This window comes from Pezoporus flaviventris, unplaced genomic scaffold (genome assembly GCF_033815535.1).
Source record: "Pezoporus flaviventris isolate CSIRO_AGI_PZ_B2104156 unplaced genomic scaffold, CSIRO_AGI_Pfla_v1 ptg000001l, whole genome shotgun sequence".
In the NCBI taxonomy this organism is placed as follows: domain Eukaryota; kingdom Metazoa; phylum Chordata; class Aves; order Psittaciformes; family Psittacidae; genus Pezoporus; species Pezoporus flaviventris.
Genome location: NW_026892549.1, coordinates 10137220 through 10164688, shown reverse-complemented (window position 1 = coordinate 10164688; position 27469 = coordinate 10137220). Strand labels below are relative to the sequence as shown.

General features: G+C 37.8%; 1 protein-coding gene across 13 annotated transcripts in view; it reads right to left on the bottom strand.

Annotated features, from left to right (window-relative positions):
- Nucleotides 1-27469, bottom strand: part of R3HDM1 (R3H domain containing 1) — a 92036-nt gene that overhangs the window by 10686 nt on the left and 53881 nt on the right. For 4 of the 13 annotated variants that reach the window (XM_061444512.1, XM_061444576.1, XM_061444636.1 and 1 more), the window contains 16 exons: nt 27348-27462; nt 24812-24890; nt 23409-23468; nt 23188-23328; nt 20584-20692; nt 20393-20488; nt 19187-19224; nt 19054-19104; nt 18684-18910; nt 15723-15977; nt 12143-12297; nt 10573-10674; nt 7283-7543; nt 6650-6770; nt 1644-1798; nt 943-1091 (listed from right to left, as the gene is read on the bottom strand). In XM_061444512.1, the coding sequence (XP_061300496.1) occupies nt 943-1091; nt 1644-1798; nt 6650-6770; nt 7283-7543; nt 10573-10674; nt 12143-12297; nt 15723-15977; nt 18684-18910; nt 19054-19104; nt 19187-19224; nt 20393-20488; nt 20584-20692; nt 23188-23328; nt 23409-23468; nt 24812-24890; nt 27348-27462 (2114 nt within the window). The remainder of the gene's footprint in view (nt 1-942; nt 1092-1643; nt 1799-6649; nt 6771-7282; nt 7544-10572; nt 10675-12142; nt 12298-15722; nt 15978-18683; nt 18911-19053; nt 19105-19186; nt 19225-20392; nt 20489-20583; nt 20693-23187; nt 23329-23408; nt 23469-24811; nt 24891-27347; nt 27463-27469) is intronic. The other 9 variants (XM_061444566.1, XM_061444645.1, XM_061444608.1 and 6 more) reach the window with 7 other exon arrangements.

Genomic DNA, 27469 nt, shown 5'->3' with positions numbered 1-27469 from the left:
CTACAGAAGAAAAGAACAGAAAAGAACCTTCAGACACAAAAGAATTCGGGTTTCAGTAGATGAAGCCATGCATTGATAACACAAATACTATTTATGTCTCTGCACTTACAAAAGGATGAAGCAAGCTTCATACTGTTGCTGCTTGTTTAAAAGCTGCAGGAAAGTTAAACAATGCACATAATTTAAAAAATAAAGAAAAAATTGTAGTAAGCATTAACTATAATGAATTCCTGCCCATCTGCTCTCTCACAAATACTCAGATTGTGTTGGGGACACAGCTGCATACACAGGGAGATCTGTACATGTAGACCAGGACACCAAGACAGGTAAAAAAAAAAAAGACAAAACAAAACCCCAGAAGTTACTTATCAAACAAAAGCTGAGCACATGAAAAAGTTCCTACACTTTTTTCATAGCCAGCTTTATGCCAGCAGTCCTCGCTAGCAACAGAGGAAGTAAGTTAAGTCCAGGAAGAAGGGAGGGGTGTGGGGAAGGTGCTTTAAGGTTAGGTTTTCTTTCTCAGTATCTTGCTCTGATTTGATTTCATAATAAATTAATTTTCCCGAGTCTGTTTTGCCCATGGCAATAACTGGTGAGCGATCTCTCCCTGTCCGTATCTCAAACCACAGCCTTTTGTTTTATCTTCTCTCCCCTGTCCAGCTGAAGAGGGCAGTGACAGAGCAGCTTTGGTGGGCACCTGGCATCCAGCTAGAGTCAATCCTCCACAGGAAGCAACTTTTCCTGACTAACAGGTATGTCCCAATTAAGGCAGTGCTGGTTATTTTAGTTAACTGCATAAGAGCAAAACTGAATAGGTAATAAAGTGTCCATAAGTCTGCCTTTACAATGCCTTTTAATATAGGCAATACTATAGTGTAATAACTGTTAGTTATTACTAGGCAATTAAGCCTATTTTCTGAGAAATCAAACAGCCAAACTCACCTTAAATTATTCTGTTGACCTGATGGAATGACACTATAGTAAACTGGCATTCCTGTTGCGGGCAATCCTTGACTTGACTGACTGGGAATTATAACAGGCTGTTGATATGTCTGCTGGGGCACTGCTTGGGAACCTTGAGGCACCGAAACCTACAATCGAGAACACATTAACATTTTCTTCTGCAGATAGTGCTTTTTGCTGCCTCCTGTCCACCACCTAGTTTATATAAAAATTAAACCCAAACAAACAAAAAAACAGCCCGAAGCCAGAAACTGAAACATCTGCTGGAGTTCTCTAAATCCAGAAGACTAGCGATAACAGTAGTTGAAATGATAGTGCTTCATTAAAGAAAAATAATGTTATCTTCTTTCCCCAGAAATTGTGTTGATTCTGAGAGACTCCATCAATTAACAAAAGAGATCTTCTGCACAACAGAAAGCAGGGTGGTGGGGATGGAAACTGTTCGTCGCCATCCTCCGAATTGCAATTAACACAGCAGTTGGTTCTTAACAGGACTAGAACTTGCACGCTTGCAGATTTTCTTCTCACTCCAACTGTGGCATGTTTTGTTTGGTTGGTTTTGTCAGCTCTGACACCTACTTGCAGCTTTCTACCATTGACAAAGCAAAGCACTTTAAAAAAAGAAAAAAACAGAATCACTCAAACACACAGAAGAGTGATTAGAAAGTTAAATGACCCACCTGGTAAGATGGCACTGAAGGATATGGAACAATCACACCTTGAATTTGATTCCCAATGCTGTTGTGTTGGCCACTGACTAGATTTTGATTCTGAGACTGCTGAACTCCAACTAAACCCTGGTAGTTTTGCTGCTGGTTGGGCAGGATCTGGTAACCTGAAATTATACATTTAAATCTTACTATGAAATAATGATCGTATACACAGTTGCCTATGTGGAAATGTATGTGTAGCTTTTTCTAATGGCTTTTTAAATCTGGCTTATCATGCATATAAAAAGAAGCCAACATTAACAGATTTACTCATTTGGATCCAGTATGAAACATTGTACATACTATCTGCAGTGCTGCTTTCACATGCTAGCAATGTTTATTTACACTCACTATGTGAGTAACATGCATTAACACCTTGATTTGGTAAGTGAAAGCTGAAAGCATTTGAGAAAAGCATGCTAGGTAATATCAAAACCAGCAAATTGTCTATTAGGATGAACAAGGCCATTCTAGGACCTAGTTCTAAAATTCTAGTAATGCTAAATCCTCCCAGTACCTCAGGTGCCCTATGGATAAGTGCATCTTGACTATGATTCAAAATTGAAATGCAATTCAACAAAATCTGTGTAAGGCATGTGCACAAATATTTTGTAGAAGGGCATTTTCTACTGAACCCTGTAATGCTGAAAACAACTGGCAACTCAGAAAAATCTTCCATGTAAAAGGCATGTCTGTATACAGTGGAATCCATTTTATATTCAGAGTTATCTTGGGGAAAAAAAAGATTTTCACGTTCACTCGTCTACAGTGCCTCTACAACTATTTATTACTGTTTAAACTGCTATCTTTCAAAAATGGCCTAAAAAAAAAAAAAGTCCCCGAAACTCCCCCCAGAACAGAACAACCCCCCCCCCCTCAAACCAAGCATGCTGAATAGGGCTTTGAGCAACCTGGTCTAGTGGAAGGTGTCCCTGCCCATGGCAGAGGGTTGGAACTGAATGATCTTTATGTTCCTTTTCAACCTAAGCCATTCTATGATTCTGTGAGTGCCCCCCCATTAGCATATAGTAGACAATTGCCACCACGATCAAACACATGCAGAACACAAGTAAAATTCCTTCTGTCACATTCTGTTATACAGGTATGCACTACTTACCACATCAGCCAAAACCCATAACTACCAGTGTTTCTGAGACAAAGCCAGTTACTGCTCCAGAATAACAGAACTGGGCCTGTCAAGATGCACTGACAGCACTAAGAGTCTGGTTTTGAATTGGACACATTCACATTCTACTGACCTTGACATTCCCCGTGCTCCCTACCTGGGTGTGGATCTATAATACCGCAAATCTAACTGCAAAAACTCACTTGGATTTTTCCTTTTTTTAAACTGTGTTTAAGAAACAGTGTGTTCTATTTTGAAAATCAGTCAGTTAACACAAAACATGTTTTTGTAAATAAACCCCAGCAGCGTTCATTGATGGCATATATACAGAGTACAATGAACATTGTGAATTAACAGTCTCAGCTGGCTGTCTTTATAGAAATAGCAACAATGAAGACTTAAAAGACTGTTAATATAATCAAATATTGTTTCAGAATATGAAAGGGAAGAAGGTTCAATTTTTAAAACCAAGAGAGATACTCATTAGAAACACACACTGCACTATAAATATTTTCAGAGTACCAGAAAGAATTTCAAAACAGTGCATGCTTCAACTGGGAATACTAATTAGAATTTCTAAGAACTCTTCAGTTTGAACTATGCACAAAAATCCACCTCATCTGTAATAAATAAAAAGCTTTGTTACAAACTGACCTATGGCACCGGAAACACAGCAGAATGTGAAGCTGCAGTAGATGACATCCAGTCAATACAGTTGCAACCTAAACCCCTCATTTCCCAGAAATTGCCATGTAGCTGTGAATATTTTTCGGCTTTTTCTGGCACTTCCAGAGACAGACATGATCAAATTTGCAAGCAGAGAGAACCAGAACAATATAAACTGCCTGCCAAGAAGGTTCCCCACAGCGTTCCAAAGAATGCTCCGTTTTTAGCTTCACAATTTCACCTCTGCCTAGAGAGCGGTCTGACAGAACTGCAGCACTCAGCAGAAAACCCACACCTGCCATAGCAGATTGTCTCATTACACAGAAAAAAAGCTGAAACAGGAGATAAAAGAAGTGTGTTTCTTAATATTTTACACAATTAAGAAGAAATCACTATTCATAGAAGTTCACTTACTGAATATAGAAATACATTTTCTGAAGAACACATTAAGAGTGAGGAACAGCCTTTATTCAAGAACAGAAAAGCAAGTACAATCACTTGGTCGGCAAGCTGTGAGTGTAGCTTGACTACAACTAATGCAACTACAGCTGTTACTACGACTGTAATAGTTTTATCACTGGCTGTTGTGAAGCAGAAGCCAGCTGTACTTTGGCTGATGTTCTTACAGTAACTGCAGTTCAGCCAAGATTTTTAATGAGCCTGTAGTTAGGTCTCATGGTAACTGGACCTTCATTATCATGGCAGTCAGAAATGCCTTTTTCTTAAGGAGAGTTTTCTTCTCCCAGTATCTTTTGGGCAACCAAAGCAGTCTTATTAAAAGCTAACCGCCCCCGCCCCCCCCAGATATTTCACCTGAAACCCTTTTAAAAAGGAAGCCAGGAAGCAGCTGAAAAAGAGACCGGTTCACTGTGAGAAATGTAAACCTCTCAGACAGTGTTACGGCCCCGAATCCAACAGCTCATAAATAAAGTCAGGCCAGTCCACAATATTAAACCACAGAGTGGCTTCAGTTGCCATGCTCTCATAAGTGGTCATCTTTTTAGCTTAACTGGTGTTTGGAGAGTGGTTTCATAGTGACAAGTGTGTAAGACGAATAAACCCCATGGCTTTTATGTAATGCATGATCTGTTAATTCTTATTTTTGACCAGACACCTTGCTGTATTAGCCAAGGAACTGTCTTTTCTCTCAAAACCAGACATTGCCAATAAGCATCAACCATTTTGGATGTAGCTTTGTGTCAACCTAATATAAATATTTACTATTTAAAATAAATATACAAGAGAGAATTTCAAAACACACCATCTCATGAACAGTTCACAGATCAGAAAACATGATGTGGAACCCTCCATTGCAAGAATGCCAATTCAAATTTGTCTATAAAGCAGTCAATGAGAGCCAGCAATGGCTAGATAGCAATTTGGAGATAGCAGTTGCTAGTAAAATACTTCCCTCTACCACTAATGCTAGTAAATACCAAATAATCAAACAGGATTGAATGGAATTATTGGCTGGACCATCCCTTCGCTACTAAAATATAATCCTTTGATGTCAAAGCAGTAAAGTCTGAACAGCTTTCTTACTTTATTTCTTCTAGGATACAGAGGGAGATTTTCACTCCTGATGCTTTTCATCCTGTCCACATTACAAGCAGTGAAATTCAGTTAAAATGTAAAGAGCGAAAAACATACAAGAAAGAAATTAACAGCAACTGATTCCTCCCTTTACATCTTGGTGCTGATGCACCCACACCCCATGCTTTCAACTTCACATTGGTTTAGTTAGCTCCATATGTACACCGGGCTCTCTCTGATGTAGCGTGTGTGTGCTATTTGCTAGGGTGTAAATGGGGAAGTAACCCCAGCTGAGCCTCAGACTTCCTGCTACTAGATAGTCTAGGTATTAAAAACTCAGAGGGAGGAAAGCAGGCTGTATAATACAGATGGATAATCTTTAACACCAGTGGGCAGAACAAATTACAAAAGAAAAAAAAAAAGTAATTTATTTTCCTTCAAAAAACGGTCAATATACTTTTGCTTCTGTAGAGTGAGAAGCAGTGATCTATTCTGCAGTAAGCAGGTACTAACAGTATTTTAAAGTGATTTGACACCCCTACCACAAGTGGGCATCGCATTTTGGTGATTCTGCAATGAAATAATCCCATGTGCATTTGTGAACTGAACCATGAATAGCAACTTCAAGCATCGCTGCTATTGGAGCCCTTCCTAGAATTGCAGAAGAGGGAGCCATCCCTCTCACAGGCTACTCAATAGAACAGCTGTAAGGAAACCCAGTTAAACTTGGTAAAAGCTGATCTTTCATCCTATTTCTGTAGAGCAACACAGGAGCAGGGCGAGAAATCAAAAAATTCTTCTTTCTGAAGGAAACTCAAAAGGACACCAAGTCTAACATATTCAACTAAGGCATGTTATAAAAGCCGGATTTTTAAGGATCTCTGCCTTCAAGCATCACCAGTTACTGCTGAAAGTTTTCACTGCGAGTCAGAAGTAAACCTGTTTCAGGAACTTCTCTTACTGGGGAGGTTACAATGATATTTTTAAGTACAGATTATCAGAATGATGGTAGCTACAGTTACAATTTGCATGGAAAGGACAGAAAGATGACAAAAATACAGCTTGGTAAAATCCCTAGAAAGGTAACTCAGAAACAACTGTAAAATCTTTAGTAAAAACAGGAGGAGCAGAAAACTAGTTCTAACCACCTAAGTTTCATTATATATTGTATTCATTACCCAGATACCTTTAATCATAGGACAGGAAAGACAAAACTGTTGTCACTAGTATCTTCTGCACAGTGCTCTTTTCATGCCACAACATCTAAAATTAGTATCTTTTGCTTACATTTTTTCAGTTAAGCTACATATCTACAATGTTACATCATTTAAAGGTACTAATTCATCCAACTTTGTAAGTTACTAAAAAGTTAATTACTAGGTTACAAGTTTTTGAATTACTCAGTTCTAAACTTAAAAAAAAAGATCCTGTAACTGAAGTTACAGCACTAGCCACAGACAGTAATGGCTTAAATCTCAAGTTTCATGAACAACCAACTCAGGTTTTTCCACCTTTGGTTGGTTACATTTCGTATCCCATATTTGAACTTCTGCTTTATCTGAAATTTTACAGCAAAATAAGTTTAACAGGCAAAACCAGGAGAAAACACACATGACATGTTCCGATGAAATGCTGAAAGAGCTCAACAAACCTGTCTGCTGTCCTGGCTGTGCCAATGGTTGGTTTTGCTGCGTATTGTAATGGACAGAAACAGGTCGGTATTGTTGACTGGAGTGCGGATACTGATTGGGGGTACAATAACAAGCTGGCATCTAAAACCGAACAACAGATAAAGAGATTCACTACCTGCAAGCCTATAGAAGGCAGGCATCTAAATGCAAAACCAATCACATGATAAAAGACACAAGACTTACTAAAAGGTGTGACTAACGTTGAACAGTTTAGCAATTAAAAATACTTATACTAGATAAATTCCCTCTTTAACAGTTGACTTCTGCTTTCACTGTAGAAGTGACAATTCCCAGTATCCATAAAGACAAATGTAGAAAACTATGCAGAACATAGTTTTATGCACTTTTATAACATAGAGTTTTACCAGTCAGACAAAAAAACAGGAAAACCTCGGTGATTATTGCTCCTCAGGTAAATTGAAGTCTTTCATTTCAAAGCACATAAGCCAGAAAAAAGGCCCTCAACCCCAGAATAAATGCATACAGCTGCAATGTAACAGGGAGCCCCACACCATATGAAAAGCTCATTAATAAAAGAGCATGATCCATTTTTAAACACAGCTTTTGGGAGAATGGAAACGGGGCCACTGTACCTGTGGCACAGGTTGCTGCATATATCCCTGCTGTGGGAGTACTTGCTGGTTGACAGGGTGGCTAGATGTTGAGTAGCCTGGAGCAGAAACCGGCTGGCCAGACGGTGGTGGAGGTGGAGCAGCTGCAATGATATAACCGGACTGCTGTGGGGGCTGGAGGACTACAGTGGACTGGAACATAGCAGTATGAGGTTCAGTTGGATCAGCAGGTGGCTGGCGGGCAAGACTCATATGGCTAAATTGTGATCCTAGGTTGTCTTGCTATAATAGGTAAAAAGAAAAGAGGAATTACATTCATAGATGTACGTTCAGGGAGGGGGAAGGGGGGAAAGCCAGTAACTCGGTAAGTTTCATATATGCATGTCTCAAATTACTGTGCAGCCATAGCATCAGCCAAAGAACAACAGGAAAGAACAAGATGCAACACAGTCATACATCATCTTCAGGGTTGATAGCACAAGAGAACATCCACATTCAGAAACTTCATTCATTTTACTACTAATACTCAATTTCTGGATTACATTTGCTTCTACCCACTTATTATGAGAATTTAGATGTCAAAAATAAAAGTCAGGATTTATGTCACTAACATTTTCTGACTGGACTCCATGTGAAAACTAACCCCAGTTAAAATAGCAGAGGGCATTAGTACTGCTGAAGTAGTTTTTCTTTTCAGGAGTGTAAGTTAATGAGGCTCTAATCCTGAGTAACAAGGTACACTCCTCTAACTTGGTATTATACTGCACACAAGGATTAATTTTTTTTATAGCCTGAAATCAAGTAATTGCTCTAAGAAATGTATTCTAGTGGTTACCTACTATCTATATTTTATTAACATCTGAAACTATGATAATGACTGCCCCAAGCACTGCAGGAGTCCTGTGAAATTTGAACCGTCTATTACTATAGCCCCAAGCTCATTTTCTCTACAAGCAACTCAGCGTCAAATTATCAACATCCTGCTAATAGGAAGTGATCACTAGTATTGTAATGTTGTACTAAACAAGAAGATTTGGTTCATACTTCAAAAGCGGACTCTCCAAACATGGAGAAACACCAAAGAACCCTTGATCCTCTCTTAGATCATCCTGGAGAAGAGTTAATCAAGAGTAAGTGTAAGCTCTGTCTTTTACTGGTTATCTACATTCACATTTTATGGTGAAATTTTATAGTTCCAGCAGTATCTGAACCCATCTCCTGAATGTGAAATGCTCCAAAATTATGATGATCCTGGAAGAAGTTTCATTCTCTGCTTTAACAGCCACATGCCTGACAATGATTGTGAAACACAGCAGATACACCTGAATTAGCTGCTACTAACAGCAATTCAGTCATACGCTAAACTTGCACAGGAAGGTCACACTGGCTAATTAAACATTCCCATTTCATTGCTAAGAAAGTAAGACTTATACTGACTTCAGTCCACGCATACTCAAACTCTAACATGAGAAATAACGTTGCTAATAAAAAACCCACACCCTCCACAACATGCGATTCCTTTTAGAATTGTGTACCTGAAGATGCAGGCTATTGAATTCAGAGAAATATCTATCATTAGAAGACATTTCTGATTAATGTTGTAAGTAACAACAAAATAGAAACTCTGAATACATACTAAAATATCTATTGGATAACACTGTGGTGGGTTAACCTTGGCTGTCCCCTAGGTGCCCACCAAGTCCCTCTTCACTTCCCCATCATTAGCAATACAGAGGAGGAAAATAAGATGAAAAGCTCACAAGCCAAGAAAAGAACAGGGAGATTGCTCACCAATTACCATCACAGCCAAACAGACCTGACTTGAGGAAGATTCATTTAATTTATTGCAAATTGATAAGAGAGCAGGATAGTGAGATATCTAAAAAACAAAACCAGCTTTCCCCAGTCTCCCTGCTTCTTCCCAGGCTCAGCTTCACTCCCAACTCTTCTACCTCCTCCTCCTCGTGTCACAGGGGGATGGTGATTGTGATTAATTCATATCACTTCACCTCTGCTGCTCCTTCCATTCTCAAGAGTCTTCCCCTGCCACAGGAGATAAGTCTTCCATGGATTTCCCCAACATGAGTTCTTCCCACAGGCTACAGTTCTTCATGAACTGCTCCAGGGTGGGTCCCCCATGGGGTCACAAGTCCTGCAGCAAACCTGCTTCAGTGCAGGCTCCTCTCTCTGCAGGGCCACAGGTCTTGCGAAGAGCCTGCTCCAGTGTGGGCTTCCCATGGGGTCACAGCCTCCTTCGGGCATCCCCCTGCTTTGGGTCCTCCATGGGCTGCAGGTGGAGATCTGCTCCACAGTGGACCTCCATGAGCTACAGCGGACAGCCTGCCTCACAGGCTGCAGGGGAATCTCTGCTCTGGTGCCTGGAGCACTTCCTCCCTTTCCTCTTTCTGACCTGGTTGTCTGCAGAGCTGTTTCTCATTCCTTTTTCCTCTCACAGCTGCTGCACAGCATTTTTCACCTTTTCAGAAATACATTATCACTGGTGTCAATAGCTGACTCAGCTCTGGGCAGTGCAGGGTTTTGGAGCTGCCTGAAATTGGCTCTGTCTGACACAGGGGCATCTCTTGCTCTTTTCTTGCCCCATCCCCTGTGCTACCAAAACCTTGCCACAGAAATGTATTCATTACAACATGAGAGCAGTTGGGGGAGTTGGAAAAGCCTCAACTTTTGACCTGGACTCTACTGAGATTCTGCCTTGGATGACTCTTCTCATTTACTAGGTTTCAGTTTCAATTTGTGTGGGTTTTTTTTCTGTTTTGGGTTTTAAACACTAAAGACAAAGATACTTAATTTCCAGCTTCTATTTATGAAACAAGGGATGCTAGTGAGGTAGGAGGGTTGAAAGTTCTGGCAAAGAGGACAGAAAAAAGGTAACCTCAAAAAAAAACAGAACAGCCAACCCCTCAAAATGTATTAGTGTTCAGCAGAAGAAAGAGTAGACAAAGAAGCAACAAGAAAGGATGGAAAGAGGTTAGCCAGAGACATAAAAAGGTACTGACTGGCTAACAAAACAATAGTATTTGAAAGCTGCTCCTTTACTAAGGAGAATAATATATATCTAAATACAGAGATATATAGATACGGCCTTATTGGTATGACTTTCTGCTGAACTTGAAGTAAACACATTAAAAACCTCAGGAACTATTTTCCCCTTCTTGGCAACATTTCACTGTGATTGAAAAGGTAGCCAGTCATTACACTCGTGTCACACACCATTACAAACAACAAAGCAAAGGTCAGCATCCACTTAAGATTAACCCATGCAAGGAGGAGATGATCAGAAGATGTAATACCACAGAATATTGCTGTGTAGAGGAGACTGGCAGGAGCGGGGGTGGATAAGAGACTGCTGAGTACTGAACAGGCTGGGAAGAAGGCTGCAGAGGCCGCATAGGCTGAAGAAAGAACAGGTTTATAAACATGGTTAACATCAGAGTAAGAGAAGGGAAAACAAAGTCGAAGTCTTTTGTAACAGAAAAAAAGCAACTATGCTCCATTATGAGACAGGGAATGGATACATCTTTCTTTCTTTAAGCTCAAGACTGCATAAGGACTGAAGTAATTTTCAATATCCCAGTCTCCCAGCAGAAATAAATTTGCTTTTTGTATGTTATATTAACCATAAGCCAGCAAGTTGCTTCTATAAAACACTTACTTTTAGAGATTTTTTTAAAATTTATTTATAAAACTACACATGCATTCTTAAATACAAGTTGTTTCGAAGCATCTAAATGGAGAATGAATTTACTACTAACCACAGATTAAAACATATTACTTTCACTTATTCAACAATACTATTTTCTCTAGACTGTGGTCATTTGAACATCAGAGAGGTATAATTGCTGATGATATTTCAGGCAGGTTCAACTCCAGTATCCACTGAGAAGAACAGTGTAGTATTAGTCTCCTATTTAATCATTTGCAAGAATCGTGGAAGTAGTTGTGAAGAAAATTGCAAATACCACATATCCCACAAACAAGACAGGGAGAAGGAGCACAAATGAGCCTTTTTCAAAACAGAGCATCTCTACTGTGGCATACACAGAAGATTAAGTCAGGGTTAAATGAATAAAGGTTTAGATGAAGTTCTATAAATAACTTTCATAGTTTAAGAACTATGAAAATTTGAGAACAATTTGAAAATACCACTGGAAACTATAGCCAGTAGCTTGGTGCCTGAAATACCAGTTGTGAAAAGAAGTAGAACCCTCCTTTTCCTCCCCATATGCACTCTGCTTTTCTTCTTCAAGGGCTGTGGTCACGTTTAATCTGGCTGATTCTGCTCAATTCCTCTTGTATAAAATAAGGATAAAATATATCCCGTATTTCAGCATGCAGTTTTGTGAGTAGAGTAAGCCAAACCACAGTAGTGGTTTGGGGACACAAAGAAGTGTTCCCATTCCACCAGTCCCAAGCTACCTCTTTCATTCCATGACTACTGCTTGCGCAGTACAGCCCAGGAATTCACCTGGCTGAAAAACACCTTAAAACAACCACACAAAGTTTTAGGTTGGATTAACTCTCTTCCCAGACTGCTGACTACATTACTGTTAATGTCAGGATAGCCACACAGTCTGACTGCTGATAAAGGCAGAACCTCTTTCCCACAGCAACCTAGGCATGGTATGTTCTTGATACCATTACACTTTCATACTAAAATACCTTCTACATTTTTAAGAAAAGACTGCCTCTACCACGTTCAGTTACTAGGTCTAGGGGGAAAATGTCCAGCTACCCATATCTGCATAGCTCTTACTTCTCAACATACACTTCAATAGAACAAATGTATCGATCCCATGTCATCAGACAGCAATGTGACAGTATCAGTCATCAATATAAGTATCATGTATTTGACATGTGCACCTGTGAGAGGATGTGATTTGCTGCTGGCTGTTGCTGAGGTGGTGCAGGAAGAGGCGGCTGTTGTGGAGGTCCAGGCACTTGGGTCCTAACAGGTTGTTGAGGCATAGGAGGATTGTACACAACTGGAGTGCCATCGGGATTCAGGAATGGCTGACCTGAAAAGGTGAAAGAGAACAAACACAACCAAATGACAGCCAGATGCATCATCTAAGTCTGAAGAAAACAAAACCAAATGTATTTACAAGGCAAAATAATAATAAATTTTGAAAATAAGTGATGTCAAACTGTTCTACGTGACAGATTCATGCCAAATTCCCACAACTACGTTTATAACAGCAATGACTGAACAAGCCTCATTTGACAAACTACAGGCAGTGAAAACCCAAAACATGTAAGGTGAACAAAGATAACCCAGTCTTTACTTTGTGAACACGGATAAATATTTATTGTATCCTGCTTGTTTTGAAAACTCATTTTTAATTAAGTGGATTGAAAAGGACAGGAGTAATAAAGGAAAATCCTACTAAAAGTACTACTGTAAGTGCCTTTTAAAAGGCAATTAAATGAATCTCCTTTAATCAGTTTGAACACGAATCAGAACAGAGGAGAGCTTAAAGGCAAATCTTTTAAAACTGTATACACACATATATACATTTATATAAGCAGTAGCTGCAACAGTATTTCCCTAAATGCTAATGAGATTACTGTCAAAGGATTCTCATACCCTATTCATAGATGAATTGGCTTTCACCTTTCAAACTAAATAGTGTAGTATTAGTCTCCTATTTAATCATTTGCAATTTCAGTATTACAGCAGTGGGCTAATGAAAAAGAATTACAAAATAAACTACTTCAAAGTAAATTATAAACAAACAGTGATTTATTTTGGTGCCTGAGTTGGGAAAAACAAATCAAAGGAACAAGAAATTAGCTTGCAAGGGCCTGTGTCTAGCTGCTTAATTACATGTGTCTGGCACTGGTTTATTTTGATACTTAAGCTCCAAATCTGATATAAATTTTTCTTTCTTCCGATACAAATATTTTCTTGTCTGAGATTCTTTCCAGAAAGGTATAAACTGAGACTAAAGCCTCTACACCCTCGCCAGGGTCCTCTTAAAGTAGTGCTCCTCCAGACTTCTTTACCTCATCATATTTAAATAAGACTGGGCAACATTAAAGCGCAAAGTTGCTGCAGAGAGGGCTGAGGCAATTAAGGCAAGAGGTAGACAGGAAGCATGAACTGATTTGCAAAAGGAAGCTACATATATTATGCAGCTGGACTGCAGGCGATCAAGCTATATTCAATTTAGCTTAATGGATTTCTCTTTAATGCTCAAGAATTGGCAATGTTCACAAAAACAGGGAGTCAGACTTTCTTATTTCCTTCTACTGCTTTCTGGTAACCATGGGTTCTTAACTTGTTTCCTGTAGTGGCTGAATAAGAACTCTTTTCCTAATTATCACCTTCAACTACTGAGAACAACTCTGTTGACCTAAGCTCATGAGACCCTGTCAGAAATACTGAGAAACTAGTTATGTTTTTTGAACTGTGACTGTCATCTGGAACAATTAAGCCAGATGAACAGTTACAGAACATTATTATTTGACTACATTTTAAGTTAACTATTTATCTGAACCTAGATATTCCCGATGCTGGAAGTGTACTTTACCTTCTGCTAGACACTCCAGACTCTCATTAGACTTAACTGCAATATTCTGTTATGAAAGACTATTAATGAGCGTTTAAAATACATTAAAAGATTGATAAAATGTAGTTAGAATCACAATTTGAAAATTAAGCTAATTTTAATTAATACGAAAGACAGTCAAGTCTGCAGTTCTGCTGCCTCTTCTGAGGGGGGTGCAAGTACAAGATGCTTTCAGATTAAAAACTTTCACAACCACATTTGTTTCTCTACCCTTCCCTGTTGCTATGTGGAAGTCCCACCAATGTAACAGGGAAAATGACCAACAGTACAGGAGGAAGAAAGGGAAACTGATCACATGCAAAACATTGACAAGCACATAATTGAAATGAAGATGACTCAAATCCCACTACTTTTAAAATTGCAAAACTGTATCATGTTTTACATGAAATCACCTTCAAGCTGATGGTATTTCAGTGCTCGCAGCATCTGTTTTGCCATACAGTAACTGCAGATTTTAGCATAGTCATATTATGAAAAATGAGAGCGAACATTCTTCATATTTAATGTATAGTCTAGTGTATCCAAACACTAAACCTTTTTTCCTAGCAAAACTTGTTCACTAATGATCATATTTGTCTTCAGATGCTCAACACACAATGGAAAATTCACATACAAGATGTACAACTATCATTATAACTAGAAAATTGAAATCAGTAGTGCTGTTGTCCAGCACCTAGATCTAAGATGGCAAATACATCCTCCTGCAAATCCAATGGCTATCTACAAAAATTAGAAGCTACATCTAGTCATTTGTTACCCGTTTTTTAGCAGGCCTGGCTTACACTGTTCCATTTATACAGCAAGTTATTTAAGAGAAACCTTAGGCACAATATCAATATGCAGAATCATTAATTTAAAAAACATATCAAATGCTGTACACAACAGCAATTAGTTTATATTAAGGAAAAGAGAACTTTATTTCAAAGTTAAACCTTTCAGTTATAGAAGAGAAATAATTTAATAACTCTTAATTTTAATAACCCCAATGAGAAAAATCTAGTTTAAAACATCACTTGCAATTATATTCAAACATAGTAAATCCCATCTACAGAATGATGGAAAAAATATCAAGAAGTATTTTCTTTTCCACAAGCAAACCAAATCTTTGCACTAAAATTAAAATATAATAATTTTCCACAGATAATGCATTACGTAAAAGGTAAGTCAATATTTTCATTTCTCAACTTCTATAATAAGGTAAAAGTTTGTCCAGAGAATGCTAACTAGTTATTTAATCTGGACAAGTGGTTACACATCTCTCTGCATCTACATTGTGAAGTATCAATTTCCTACTACTTGGTAGTAATAACAGTACTGGCCAATTACACTAACAGTTTTGAACTCATAAGCAGAAGTTCAGAAATAGCATGGAATCTCACGCTTCTTTCACTTGTTTAAAATCAGTGTTATGAGCATAAAGACACAAGAGTATGTTGTGACGAAAAAAAAAACCCACACAGGATAATTCTTTCAAGTCAATATGAAGAATAATTTAGGCTCTCTCCCTCCCTGAAACTGTTTTATAGTAGCACTGGGAAAGACTCTTCCCTTTCCCAGAAAAACAGATGAAACAATTTAAGTTGTTCTGTGTTCTGGATAATAAATCACAGGATTTTCAGATTTTGTCCAAGTCACTTATTAAATTTTTAATTATAAGTTAAACTCTAGTAGAGAGAAATCAAGTGAGTTTACTTATTCCTTTGATCCTAGAGAGTCATGCTTTCTTTCAAATTAAGTGCACTGAACAAACACAACCACAGAAAAGAGGAAAAAAAGAAAGGACAACACTGACATTCAGTCTTATGTAAACACTCGTGCATTTGTCTCCAAGATCTCAATTGAAACAAAAACATCCACAAGCATGTACCAACCTGTTTGAGGGTTGATCAGAATACTGCCAGGCGGTATGCCTGCCGCTTCCAAGGGAAGCAAAAAGAAGCTAGTGCTAGTAGGTGCCACTTGCCCGCTTATGCCACCATCAAAGGAAAGAGAGTTACTAGTGCTGACAGTTGGATAGACGGCAGGCGTGCCATGAGAAGGCTGGCTTAGAGCTGGCACTGGAAGAGGCTGCTGGGTGTGAGAAAGAGAACCCGTGGATGACCCTACACTACTAGAAGACTCTGAACCTAGGAAAGGAGTAATGAGAAATTGTTTTTACCTAGAGACAGAAACATCACACTCACTTAAAATATATACTTGTAAATGCTTACCCTTAAAGCTCAGCATTAAGTACATCATTAAACAGTGGCCTTTTCACTGAACTCCCCCTTCACCTCCCCTGGAATACCATTACAAGACTCCTTCTGTGAACCAAGGGTCAGTTCAGCACTGCTTTGCACTGTAGTGAGGCTTTCGTATTTAGCTCAGATTTTCTGGACAGAAAACACATGCCTGTACATATGCACATGCTGATGTTCAGTCCATCCACAATTCATTTAGGTGTTTGGTCAGTTATTTCAAAATGGTGCATGCACAGGTATCAACTGGATACACTGAAGTGATGAACACACACCACATAACTGCTGCATAGGTGGCCGCTGGGGGGTAATGCAGATGCCATGGGTCCAGGGTCCCTTCAGACACACTAGCTAAAGTCACATGCTCTGTAGACACAGAGAGTGTGCAAACAATGACCATTTCCTTTTTACTATGAGATATCAGAGATCTTCTCTGACTCACATGCTGGACCAACTGCAATATATTAACGAAGCCCAAACTACTTTCTTTTCCTCCTTTGACAATTTTTAGACTGAAATCAAGAATACAGCCAAAAAAAGTCATGGTAACTGGTAGCTTGAACTTAGGCTTATGCAACAATTAAAAATTCAGAAGGAGTATGAAATAGCTGATTGAAAGCAATAAGCATTTTATAGATATGAATGCTATAAACACTGCAAGGCAGTGGAGAACCAGACCCTGAGCTTTCTGAAAGCCAGTGCATGCAGCTAAAAGCAATATTCCAAAAGTCCAGTAGGGATAGGTCCATAGAATTGCACTGTTCCTAGATTACGGTATACCTAGCATCTCTAAGCATACAGTTTATCATTCTTTTTATTAAGTCTGTGCTATGATACTTGTGGTACTTGGAAAGAGAACATAGCTGTTTAAGGACTCTTCATTAACAGCCTCTTTACAATCTAGAAGAGAAAGCACGACTCAAAAAGGGCTGCAACAAAATTTATCTACTCTCTGAAGCAGCTCTGCAGCCCTTGATAAAGATTTCTAATTGTAACTCATTTAGTTCTGTATATGAACAGGTAGTATAGCTTGAAGCATTTGCTGATGCTATTAATCTTTTTTTTTGCTGCTAGACAAAGCAAAATACAAAGGTATTAATTGTAAACTGGGCACAGATATCACATCCCAGCTCTGAAAAACAATCTTCACCTGACCAGGGCTAATTTGATTTGTTTACAAGCGTATCCACTTCCAGATTATGTAGAGAAATGAGGCTGAAGCCATAATTAAAGCCAATTGCATCTTGCATCAAAATGAACAAACAAAACCAACCTCAACATGCAAAATCACCACAACCTGTAAGTGCAGTGAAGAAACCACCAAGGACAGGCATTCTGAACTCTGAATGTTAAGTCTCAGAATGCCAAAATAAAGTTTCCAGTGGAATTTTAAGAATACAACTTAGAATGCAACTTAGAAAACAAAGATTTCTAAGAATGTACTTACTATTTAGACTATTCTCAGGTTGTAGTTTCCTTTCAAGCTATGCCAAATAGTATTACTACATTGCTAAATGAAATAAGTCAATATGATGGCACAATTCTACAGCATATGCAGAAGTATCTTGGAATGTATTTTTTTAAAATACAAGTATACAAAGGATAAACAAAATTTATAACTGGTTTACTGCATTAAGACATACAAGTGTGGTGACAGATATATAAGATAGTGTTGGTTTAAGGGAAAGCAAAAAGTGTTAACATATCCTTATCAGAAACAAGTTTTATAAAGAAGATCACAGCCAAGCATTAACACAGGCAAGCAGTAATATTCTGCTTTTTTTACAGTTCTACTCCAAGTTCTGAAGCAGTGCATCTGTAACCCACCCATGTATTTACAAGCCTCAAAATTCTCCATAACGAGGATTATCTATTAGATCAAACTGCATTGGCATTTAGAATACAAATATTTACTAAATTTCATATTTTTAGAGATTTTGATTTGACATTAATTACAAGTAAACACACTTTTGAAACCCAGACTCTTACATTTTTCCCCAGCATTTCCAAATCTTAAACAGTACACTTTGATCACTGATCTGATTTTTCAGCAATCTAAAAATCAAGATTTTTAGCCATATTCGTTTCAATTTAAACAATGGCACTGAAACACAATAAATAAAACTATAAATTGACAGACTTTAAAGCCGTTTTTTCCTAGCTAGCAGGATAGCAGCACACTGTTTCCTAAGACTGCACAATGCAGCTTTGCCACACTAAAACCAAAGAGCTGAGCTGTAATTTTTTTATTTTGTATACAGTACTTATATTGATAAAGGTTTTCATATCCTTTGTATGAGCTGAAATGCATTTAGCTTAAAGCCATCTATAATGTACTTCACAATTCTTCCAAAGACAGAAGATTTCATTTAGTTTATTACCTGAATGTTAGGCCTCTGAGGCAGTTATCCCCTACGGAGCTAGGTCTGCAGTCATTCTATGTATGCAGCCCCCACTAAATTCAGAGGGAGTTGTATGCATGGAGCACCTATGAGACTGAGGCCTCTACATATGTACACATCTGCAATACACATCAAGTATCAAACCGTCAGGTACTTCACTGCTATGTAACTATTTGTACAGATTTTATTATACCTGTCTTAGACAGCCTGCCTGTGCTTTTGCTGCTTCCAGAGCTATCTCCTCTTGTCAGAACTGATATCCCACTGAAGCTGCTGGCTTTCGTTACAGCTGGCTTCAGATTGCGGATGGAGCTATCAGAGTCGGTGCTGCTCCAGGGACGGGGTTCACAATACTTCAGATCATTCTCAGTACTGCTTTGATGGCTGTTGGCTGATCTCCCTGATGTTTCCTTATTGATTCTGTAAGTTATAAACTAAACTTTTAGCACAAGCATCAATTGCAAAATAAGGGAAAAGAAAAAAAAAAGAAAAAAAAAAGAAAGGTGAAATGCATGCAGAATACTTTGGAATTTATTTTTTTTTTTAAAGAAAGCATCAAATACCTAAGTATCTGTCGTCTTTGTTGTGTACTATTAGTTTCTTCCTCCTGGATTCTGTTGACATTTTAATAAGATAGCTTAATATTTATTAAGAAAATAGGAAAACAAAACAGAATTAAACTGCAAATTTTCTTACCTTTTATCAGTGAAATAATTCTCTTGGGAACACAGGGACTGAGGGGCAAAGAAGTGTAGAAATTAATATGAATGGCATCTAGAACCCCTACTACATCGCAGTAACAAAACATGCTGCAATACAGAGTCTTCTGTATTAGACACGGACTTTTACAGCATCCTCTTTATATTAAGCCGCCTGAAAACTTAAACCTCTTTAGTGGATAACTTCCATGTTATAGGGAAAAAAAGGCAATATAAAAAGGCCCATCTGCAGGAAATAAAAAGTTGGCATTAGAATAGTTACAGTGCTGATTATTGTGTTTATATTAGTATTTTACTGAAGTCACAATTCTTCCATTTGGCCTTCACTGCCTTATGTCACTTCCAACTGATGTGTGACTTCATGTGCCCGTTAACACCACCTGAGTTGCCTTGGCTTTTGCTTGAAACGTGAAGAAGATGATGGTCCTGGCTACTGTACTGAATTCTTTGGGTACAAGTACACATATGCTAAAAAGCAGACAGAATATACCATCAAAAAGGCTAATATTAAATTCAATTATGTTGTCCTTGACTGTGACTTCTAACATTTGGTATGAAGCTTCTAAGGGTACAATATATGGCAAATGAGTTTGCAAAAGGAAAAGGTAATTTTGAATCCAAAGTCCATTGTTTTTGTTCCTAACTACAGTGAACATGAAAAGGTTTTTGGAATGTAACTGCATACAGCAAATTAGCCTCTCTGAGCTCATTACTCTTTCTTCAGAACAAGAATCTGGCTTTGGATGCGCAAGAGCTTCAGATAAATGTCAAAAATAAAAGTGGATTATTAGAAGTAATACTTATTTTTAAGACATCTTTTCCATTTCGCTCAATATGATTCAAAATAACCAGTACTTGTGATCGAATTATATTTTACAATGTTGTCCTTGCTAAGTCAAGACAAGAGAGACTAGGCTTCCAGAATCCTGACTGAAATTTCACATATGGGAACTCAAATCATTTTACTGTGACCAGTCATAAGATGTGTTTGATATAGACACAAGTGAGAAAAAAACCCTATTATTTTGGGTTTTGGTTTTTTTTTGTGCATTGTGGGTTGTTTTTTTTTTTTTTGTTGGTGTTGTTTGTTTCCTGGAAAGAAGTATTTTTTAACAAAAACCACGTATGTGTGTGTGTGTGAAGCAGTGATAGAAAACACTAGAAGATTTTCTTTGATACATACATCTTGTGCAAATATTCTTTCTCTAGCCCTCTGATATTCTTCTTCACGTTCTTCTATGGATTTACTTCTTCTGTCATCTTTTAATCGTATTCTCATCTAAATTAAGTGATACAGTGTCAACTTCTACAGAAAAATAGTAAAAACACAGTCAAATACAGCAAGTGGAAGGGAATAATCCATATGTATTTTACCTGGTTGTCATCTTTGTCTAAACTAGAGTTATCCCTTTTAAGGATGTACCGCTTCTGGAAATCATCGCTCTTCTCATCTTTTATATGCTCACAAAACTTTTGGTCAGGTCTGTGAAAAGTGGTTAGAAAGAAAAGACTTACGGTTTTGTCAATACACTATGCACAGTGGAACAAACTGAAATATACCCAAGATTAATGTTAACTATACTTAATATTCTAAGTGAAGGGATAGATTTGGTTGTCCAGGCGATGGGAATGGCACCAAACTGTAAGAAGATGTATGTCCCTGACAAGTCCTGTTCCTGAGGTGTAACAAACCTGCTTTTAAAATCTCTTCCTCCTTCAAAGCTTTTGCTTCAATTTCCAATTAAGGTGGCAAGCAAACCACATGCCCTGGGGGAACCAGAAGTGCTCTCAAATCCAGACTGGTGCCATGCAATGGATATTGGACATGCATGGAAATGAAGATAGGTGTTTTCTGCTACAGCTGTAATACCTCAGAATTCATTTCAAGGGAAAACAGAAGATAGAGGAGAAAGCATTGAAACTTGCAAACTTATATAACAGAATTAAGTAGAAATAAGCAAGAGAAGAACAGTATAATGCAGGCACAAGATCACAGTAAGAGGATGAAGCAACAGATTTTATATGTTTGGATATTTTATCTACTCTGTCAAAGAAAATGAGATATTTTGCAAACTCTTGTTATTACAAATAGATACCAAGTGCCTAGACAATAAGACTACTACTATTGAAATAGAAGCTCTCAGACAAGCAGGAAATATTTCTCCAATAAAAAACAAACCATATATATATTCTGTTTCTTTATTCATTACCCAGGACATCTGTATAGAGTCAGGAGAACTTTTTCTATACAACAGCCAACCCTAACTATTAGTTACTGGATGCCCAAACATAATTAGCAGGCATTTCAGAGAACCTTTAGACTGTCTTACCTCTTTCTTTTAAAGGTCCCTGAATTTACTGCCCTGCAATCACCAACTTCCCACTCCACTGAGACGTCCCAGTATGCACTGGGTTGCTGATGTCAGTAACATCACTGATTGGCGATGGAGCCGGGAATCTGCCTATGAGGAAAAGGTAAGTTTGGTTTTATTCAACATGGAGCAGATCTCCAAGGTTTTCTTTCCAAATTCTTATTTTATATCCAAAGCGATTTAAAATAAGAATACTGAAAACATTAAGAATCTTAATGTCTGCAGGTTAGATGAAATGCCTGCTAATTAGTAACTACACCTATTGGGGGCTTCCAGAGGCCACAGGCTATTCAAATACAGCTGAGGAAAAAAAAAAGATATATATATAAAGGACATAAAAATTAAGAAATCATCTTTTAATGGTTCTTAAAGTACTTCCACACTTGAAGTGCTAGACTGAAGCTTCAGTCTAGAGATGCTGGTAGAGGCATTGAAATGTATGGGTTTATAAATCAATTTAGACAGAGAATGCATAGCCAAAGCAAAAACACATATACGAATATGTCAGTTATTTAACAAATGTTTAGATTCTATACATTTTACTAGAAACTTCCAGGGAGAAAACTGTTCACTTTGCTAAAACTTCAGTGTGGCACAGTATTTCAGTTTTACTGATTCTGTAAGTATGGTGGGTAATAAGATTTTTTTTTTCCCAAAGCTATGGAGAATGTACATCAGAACTGGGATAAGGATGCAGGCACTGTAAGCTCTTGTTTTCAGGAGATCAGATCATAGACTACTTAAAAAACCTAAACATCCCACAACAAAAATGTGTCAGACAAAGGTTTTAAGCTAAAATTAGAAACTAGGTGGCATAAACATACCAATGCATTAGTCCTTTGTTTTTCTGAGAAAGAAAGAGAAGATAGAGCAAGTGCAGAGGACAGAGAGAACAGCTGGGTCCTACGAATGAAAAGGTCAACTACACATGGGTTTTGGACTTGCTGTGACCCCAATGACACTTTTTTTGTAATACGGACTTGCCTAGTGGTTTCTCCAAGAATTCTCCAGCCCTCTATGCCATGACTTGTTATCCTGGTTGACACTTCAACTAATGGTATGTCTTGTCTTCCCTGCTACCTTAATTTGTTAAGCCATGTGAAAACCATAAGCAACATTATTCCAACAAAATACTTCAATGTCTGAATTTTTACAGTACAAAAACTGAAGTCGTGCAAGTCTGTTCCCCTCCTTTCACCAAATCGGAAATAACTGTTTTAAGTTAAGGGTTCGTTCTGCTTTCCATATGAAACAAAGAATGTACTTTGTAAGCTTTACTGGTATAAATCTTTAAACAAATAAATAGTTGATATAAATCTGTACTTCACAGAAACAAAACTAGCAATGAGTCTCTGAGAAAAGCAACAAAAATTCTTCATTTACAGATAACATCCTTTCTTCCCCCCCCCCAGTTTAAACATGGAACAGATGATGTTACATAACACTGGAATATGAAAAGTAGAGCTCCTTCAACTCCCTTTCCTTGATGCATGGTTTTCAATGAGCAGATAAGACCTCTGCTGCTACAGATGCAGCAGCATTGCAGAATGTATCTTAGAGGTTAAATCTAAGCATCAGACAGTTTTTTCAAGACTTTTACACTTACATTCTCGTATTGGTAGTTTTATTTACTATGACTGACTTTCCACTCTGGTCCACATTGTGCTCTAATCCAAAGTAAGCAGCTACCCTGTGCAACAGCATTCTATGGTAAGATGTCATTGGGGGAAACTTTTTTCTTGGAACTCTGGAAGAAAGGAGTAAGAGCTTTATGAAATAAGCAGGAATACTCTTGAATTATTTTTCCTATCAAAATACAGTACTTACTCATTATTACCAATGAAATCTAAAATTTCCTGTTCTAATTTCAGTAGCGTCATTCTGTCCCTGAAAATAAAAAACACAGCAACGCACATGAGACACTCCAGTAACCACAGCTGTATTCATCTTAAGAATACACAGATAAGGTCTATAATCAAGGGATGATGGTAGATGCGAATAGAACCATCAAATGCAATAATTTTAGGGGTATTAATTTTTCACTAAGCTATACTGTACTGAACTCATGTAGTGAAACATGCTGTTCTCAGAATACAAAAATCCTCCAAGGGAATCTCTGCCCAGTAGACTCAAAAGAACATTGAGAAGAAAGACTCAAGAAGAAGAAAAAGGAGTGACAAGGTTGGTTCTTTTTGGTTATCATGGGTAGTAAGAGCCCTGAACTAGCCCTTGGATTGTGAAGCATATAGTGGAATAACTGAAACAGAGTAAGAGAGTACTGATAACAGGAGGCACTACTATGACATTTACTACAACATACCCACAATCAAGTGCTTAAAAGCTGGCACACACTGCAACGTGATGAAGTGATAGAAATGAACACGAGTCTTAGAAATGTTTATGCCGGTTCCAACAAGTCATTAACATGCAAAGAAATTAACTGCTGCAGAGTTTATAAGCTTCCCAATTAGTGTGATGAAAGCCCACTGCAGCCCTTCACCTACAGTTCCTTATTTTCACTGGGATGCTTTATGACTTCAAACAAGAACACAAGAGCCGAGCAGAGATCTGTGCTTTTACTCTACAGGACAAAATCATGTTGGTCCCTTATTACAGCTCATTTTACATTTTTTGCCAATAAAACATAATCACAATCACATTGGAAATTATAACATTAATGAATAACAAGTAGAAGTGGGATAGCTTTTGTGACAGAAGCACAATTCTACAGAGTTAACTTCTTGCCTTGTATATAATAGCCATGGATTTAGTATGAAATCCCATTGAAGGAAAAAACCAAATGAGTGAGCCAGCAACATCAACGCAACAGAACTACGTTAACTCTGCTGCTAACAAATGATGGGCTTGAATTAGGTCAGATTTGGTTTCTGATGTGAAGATGTATATCTTTAACTATGGTTATGTGGTACAGCCTAAAAAGAAACCCCCCTTTGTCTATAAATTCAGTGCAAGGCAGATTAAAGTCAGAGAAGGCAGTCTTTATTATTTGCCTGTTCAATATTAAAAGCACTTAAACCATTTCAGTGTCCTGAACCTCTGTTCAGGTAACACACAGATTACAGTAGACTGGTGTTTCAGAGAGCCTGCGCAACATCCTAAACAACTGACATGTAGGGGTAAACATTCTGGGGGGTGGGGAGGGAACAAGACAAAACCCCTCAGGCAACAAAAAGAAAGAAAACCAGAAAGTTGACATAACTAACGCTTACCTGGGATTGTTTTTTAACGTATTTACTAAAAATTCATGAAGATCTATACCAGTGGAATCTGTATACTCTTGGCTGGAATCTAAGGGTGAGGGGGACAAGAGCAAAATTACAATTTGAGAAAACACATTTTTTTCCAATTATTGGTGACCATACTATTTATGGATCAACATTATATAACTATTAGGCAAACTATTCCCAAAATTAAACAACTAGTTTCCAGGGACAAGGCAAAAAAGAAAAAACAAAACAGAAAACCCAACAGCACTCCTCCATCCCCTAATTCAAGTGTAATACAGAAGCAAAAGCTTCAATAACATTGCCAATCTATTAACAAATTGCTATATTTTGAAGCAGTATATCACCTTGAGTCATCTGATGTTCATCAACCTTCCAAGTTTTCTCAATATCCTACATTGCACTGCTGTATATACTTCTGCAGACCAGCAGCTGATCTACAGGACTGCTGGATATTGCCCAAAGAAATACTGTAATTCAGAATGTAACAATTTAACTTTCACAATGGTATTTTGTATTACTAAAAATCCTTTTCTGTTGGGCATTGTTTTTACAACATAATGTGTAGTTTTTCCAGAAAGAAGTCTCGCAACCTTCTGCTTCCTTTCTGGTTTCAGTGAAACAAAGTATCCAAAGTTACATTCAGTTCTTTGAAATCTGTCACCGAAAGAAATGATTTAACACCAAATCCTTCCTTACACGAGCACCTTTCAGAGTTTCAGGTCTTAAGAGTTCAGAGCTACAGACGTTTTAACAGTATTTTTGGAACTAAATTTCTCCCAAGAAAGAAGATTACTTATCTGTTAACCTAGTCTTAGATTAGTCACAGCTTAAACTAGCTCCTTGGAGTTCCAGGTCTTTTTGTGGTCAGTGGAGAGAGCAGTCACTGCAACTTAGCTTCTCTTAGCAATGAGGGGACTGCTGAACAAGTTAGGGTAAGATTCAGTGGAGACAGAATCTATGCAGGCCTTTTCACGAGAAGCAACAGTGCTGGCAAAGCAACCTCTTGATGTAGCAGGAAATTGGGCAACCAAAGTGTGCAGTCTTCAAAAAGGAGATCTTAACTTTTTTTCAGGAGAAAATCAAGTTCACCTGAGGACAGGGAATCTCTAGCTCCCTAAAGAAGAATGATAGTAGCTTCCTTTATCTGCAAAGCTTCTTAGGCTATCAATTCTGCCCATGTATTATCCTGAGAGCATAAATGAAACCAAGCAAGTTTGAGAGCATTCATGGTTTGGGACTACTTTTGATTTTGAGGGGAAGAGGCATAGTGTGGTGGAAAGGGTATGCCTGGTAAAACATCTTTAAGACTGAATAATTATTTTGCTAATTTGCAAGTCAGCAATAATTTAGTTCTAATTTCTAGTAGAATAATGCTTAAATTCCACCATACGCTATTTTTGCCTATTACTTCACTGGAAAGTAATTAACCTCCAGAAGAGATAATTGGGTGAATTTAGAACAGTTACCTCTACCTTGGGCATTTTATCCCTTTGCTCTCAACTCATTACCTAACATGTTGGGTGCTTTTTTAGGGAGCTGGGGTAGGAGTAGTGGGGGTTTTTTTCCTCTTCATTTTAGAAGGTGGGCATGTATTTTAAAGGTCGATCACATTAGCTCTGAAAGAACAACCTATTTCTTTAAGGCATCATTTTAAAGACTGAGAGTTATAAATGCAATTAAGTTCTCAGTCCCAGCGCTTTTTATTTCACAAATACCTGGCTGCCAGCTGGGACAAGATACACAGTGTTACCTGTCTCTACAAGAATTTTAGCTTTAAAGATGTTTCCTACACATGGTTGATCTGTTTATCTAAACATACTGGATCCTTTATTTAAAGCAACAGCTGTGCAATGATTTGCCAACCTAAATCATAAAGTCTTCTACCTTTAGGAGACATTAGGTAACATGGACAGACACAGATGAACATCATTAATTGCATACTTCTATTTTGTTAAAAAAAGAATCAGCATAGAATAGATCTTCAATCCAGAATGCAGGAATATTAAGGTGAAAACATAACATTTGTCATTTCTACTTATTTGTTCACCATTTCTCCAAAATTTTATATAAAACCAATCAAAATAATAAAAAAATAATTCTAGATACTATCAGAAGAAAAATAAATGTAAAGTGCAAAGGCAGTTGCCATTCTCAAGTCTCACAATTTTGTAACAAAGTCTAGGAATAAGATCTTAAGTTCTACTGACTAGTAAAGTCAGTTTTCCAAAGAACATTTGGACCCAACTGAGGCAACACAATAGTTTTTATGCTGCTCTGCATAGCTACACAGGTGAGAAAGCAAAAGTATTTGCTGGAGTACATATTTGATGAAGCCCTGAAAACACTGTATTCTCTGGGATCAGTTCCTTCTCCAGCTCAAAACTCTCTAATCTATTTGCTGCATTTGCTAAAAGAAAAAGCAGCATTTATGCAATGATGACCTGGAAGCAAACTGTATTTTCTTTAAATATTCTTTCTCTACATGGTACATGTAAAAGCACAATGACAGATAGCAAACCTCTTGATAACATTTTTCTGGACAGTTTATCACTGGATTTTTCCTTTTCTGTTTCATCTTTTGCAGGTTTTTCTTCTTTTTCAAAAGACTGTGACAACTGGATCTGAATTTTCTCCTGTCAA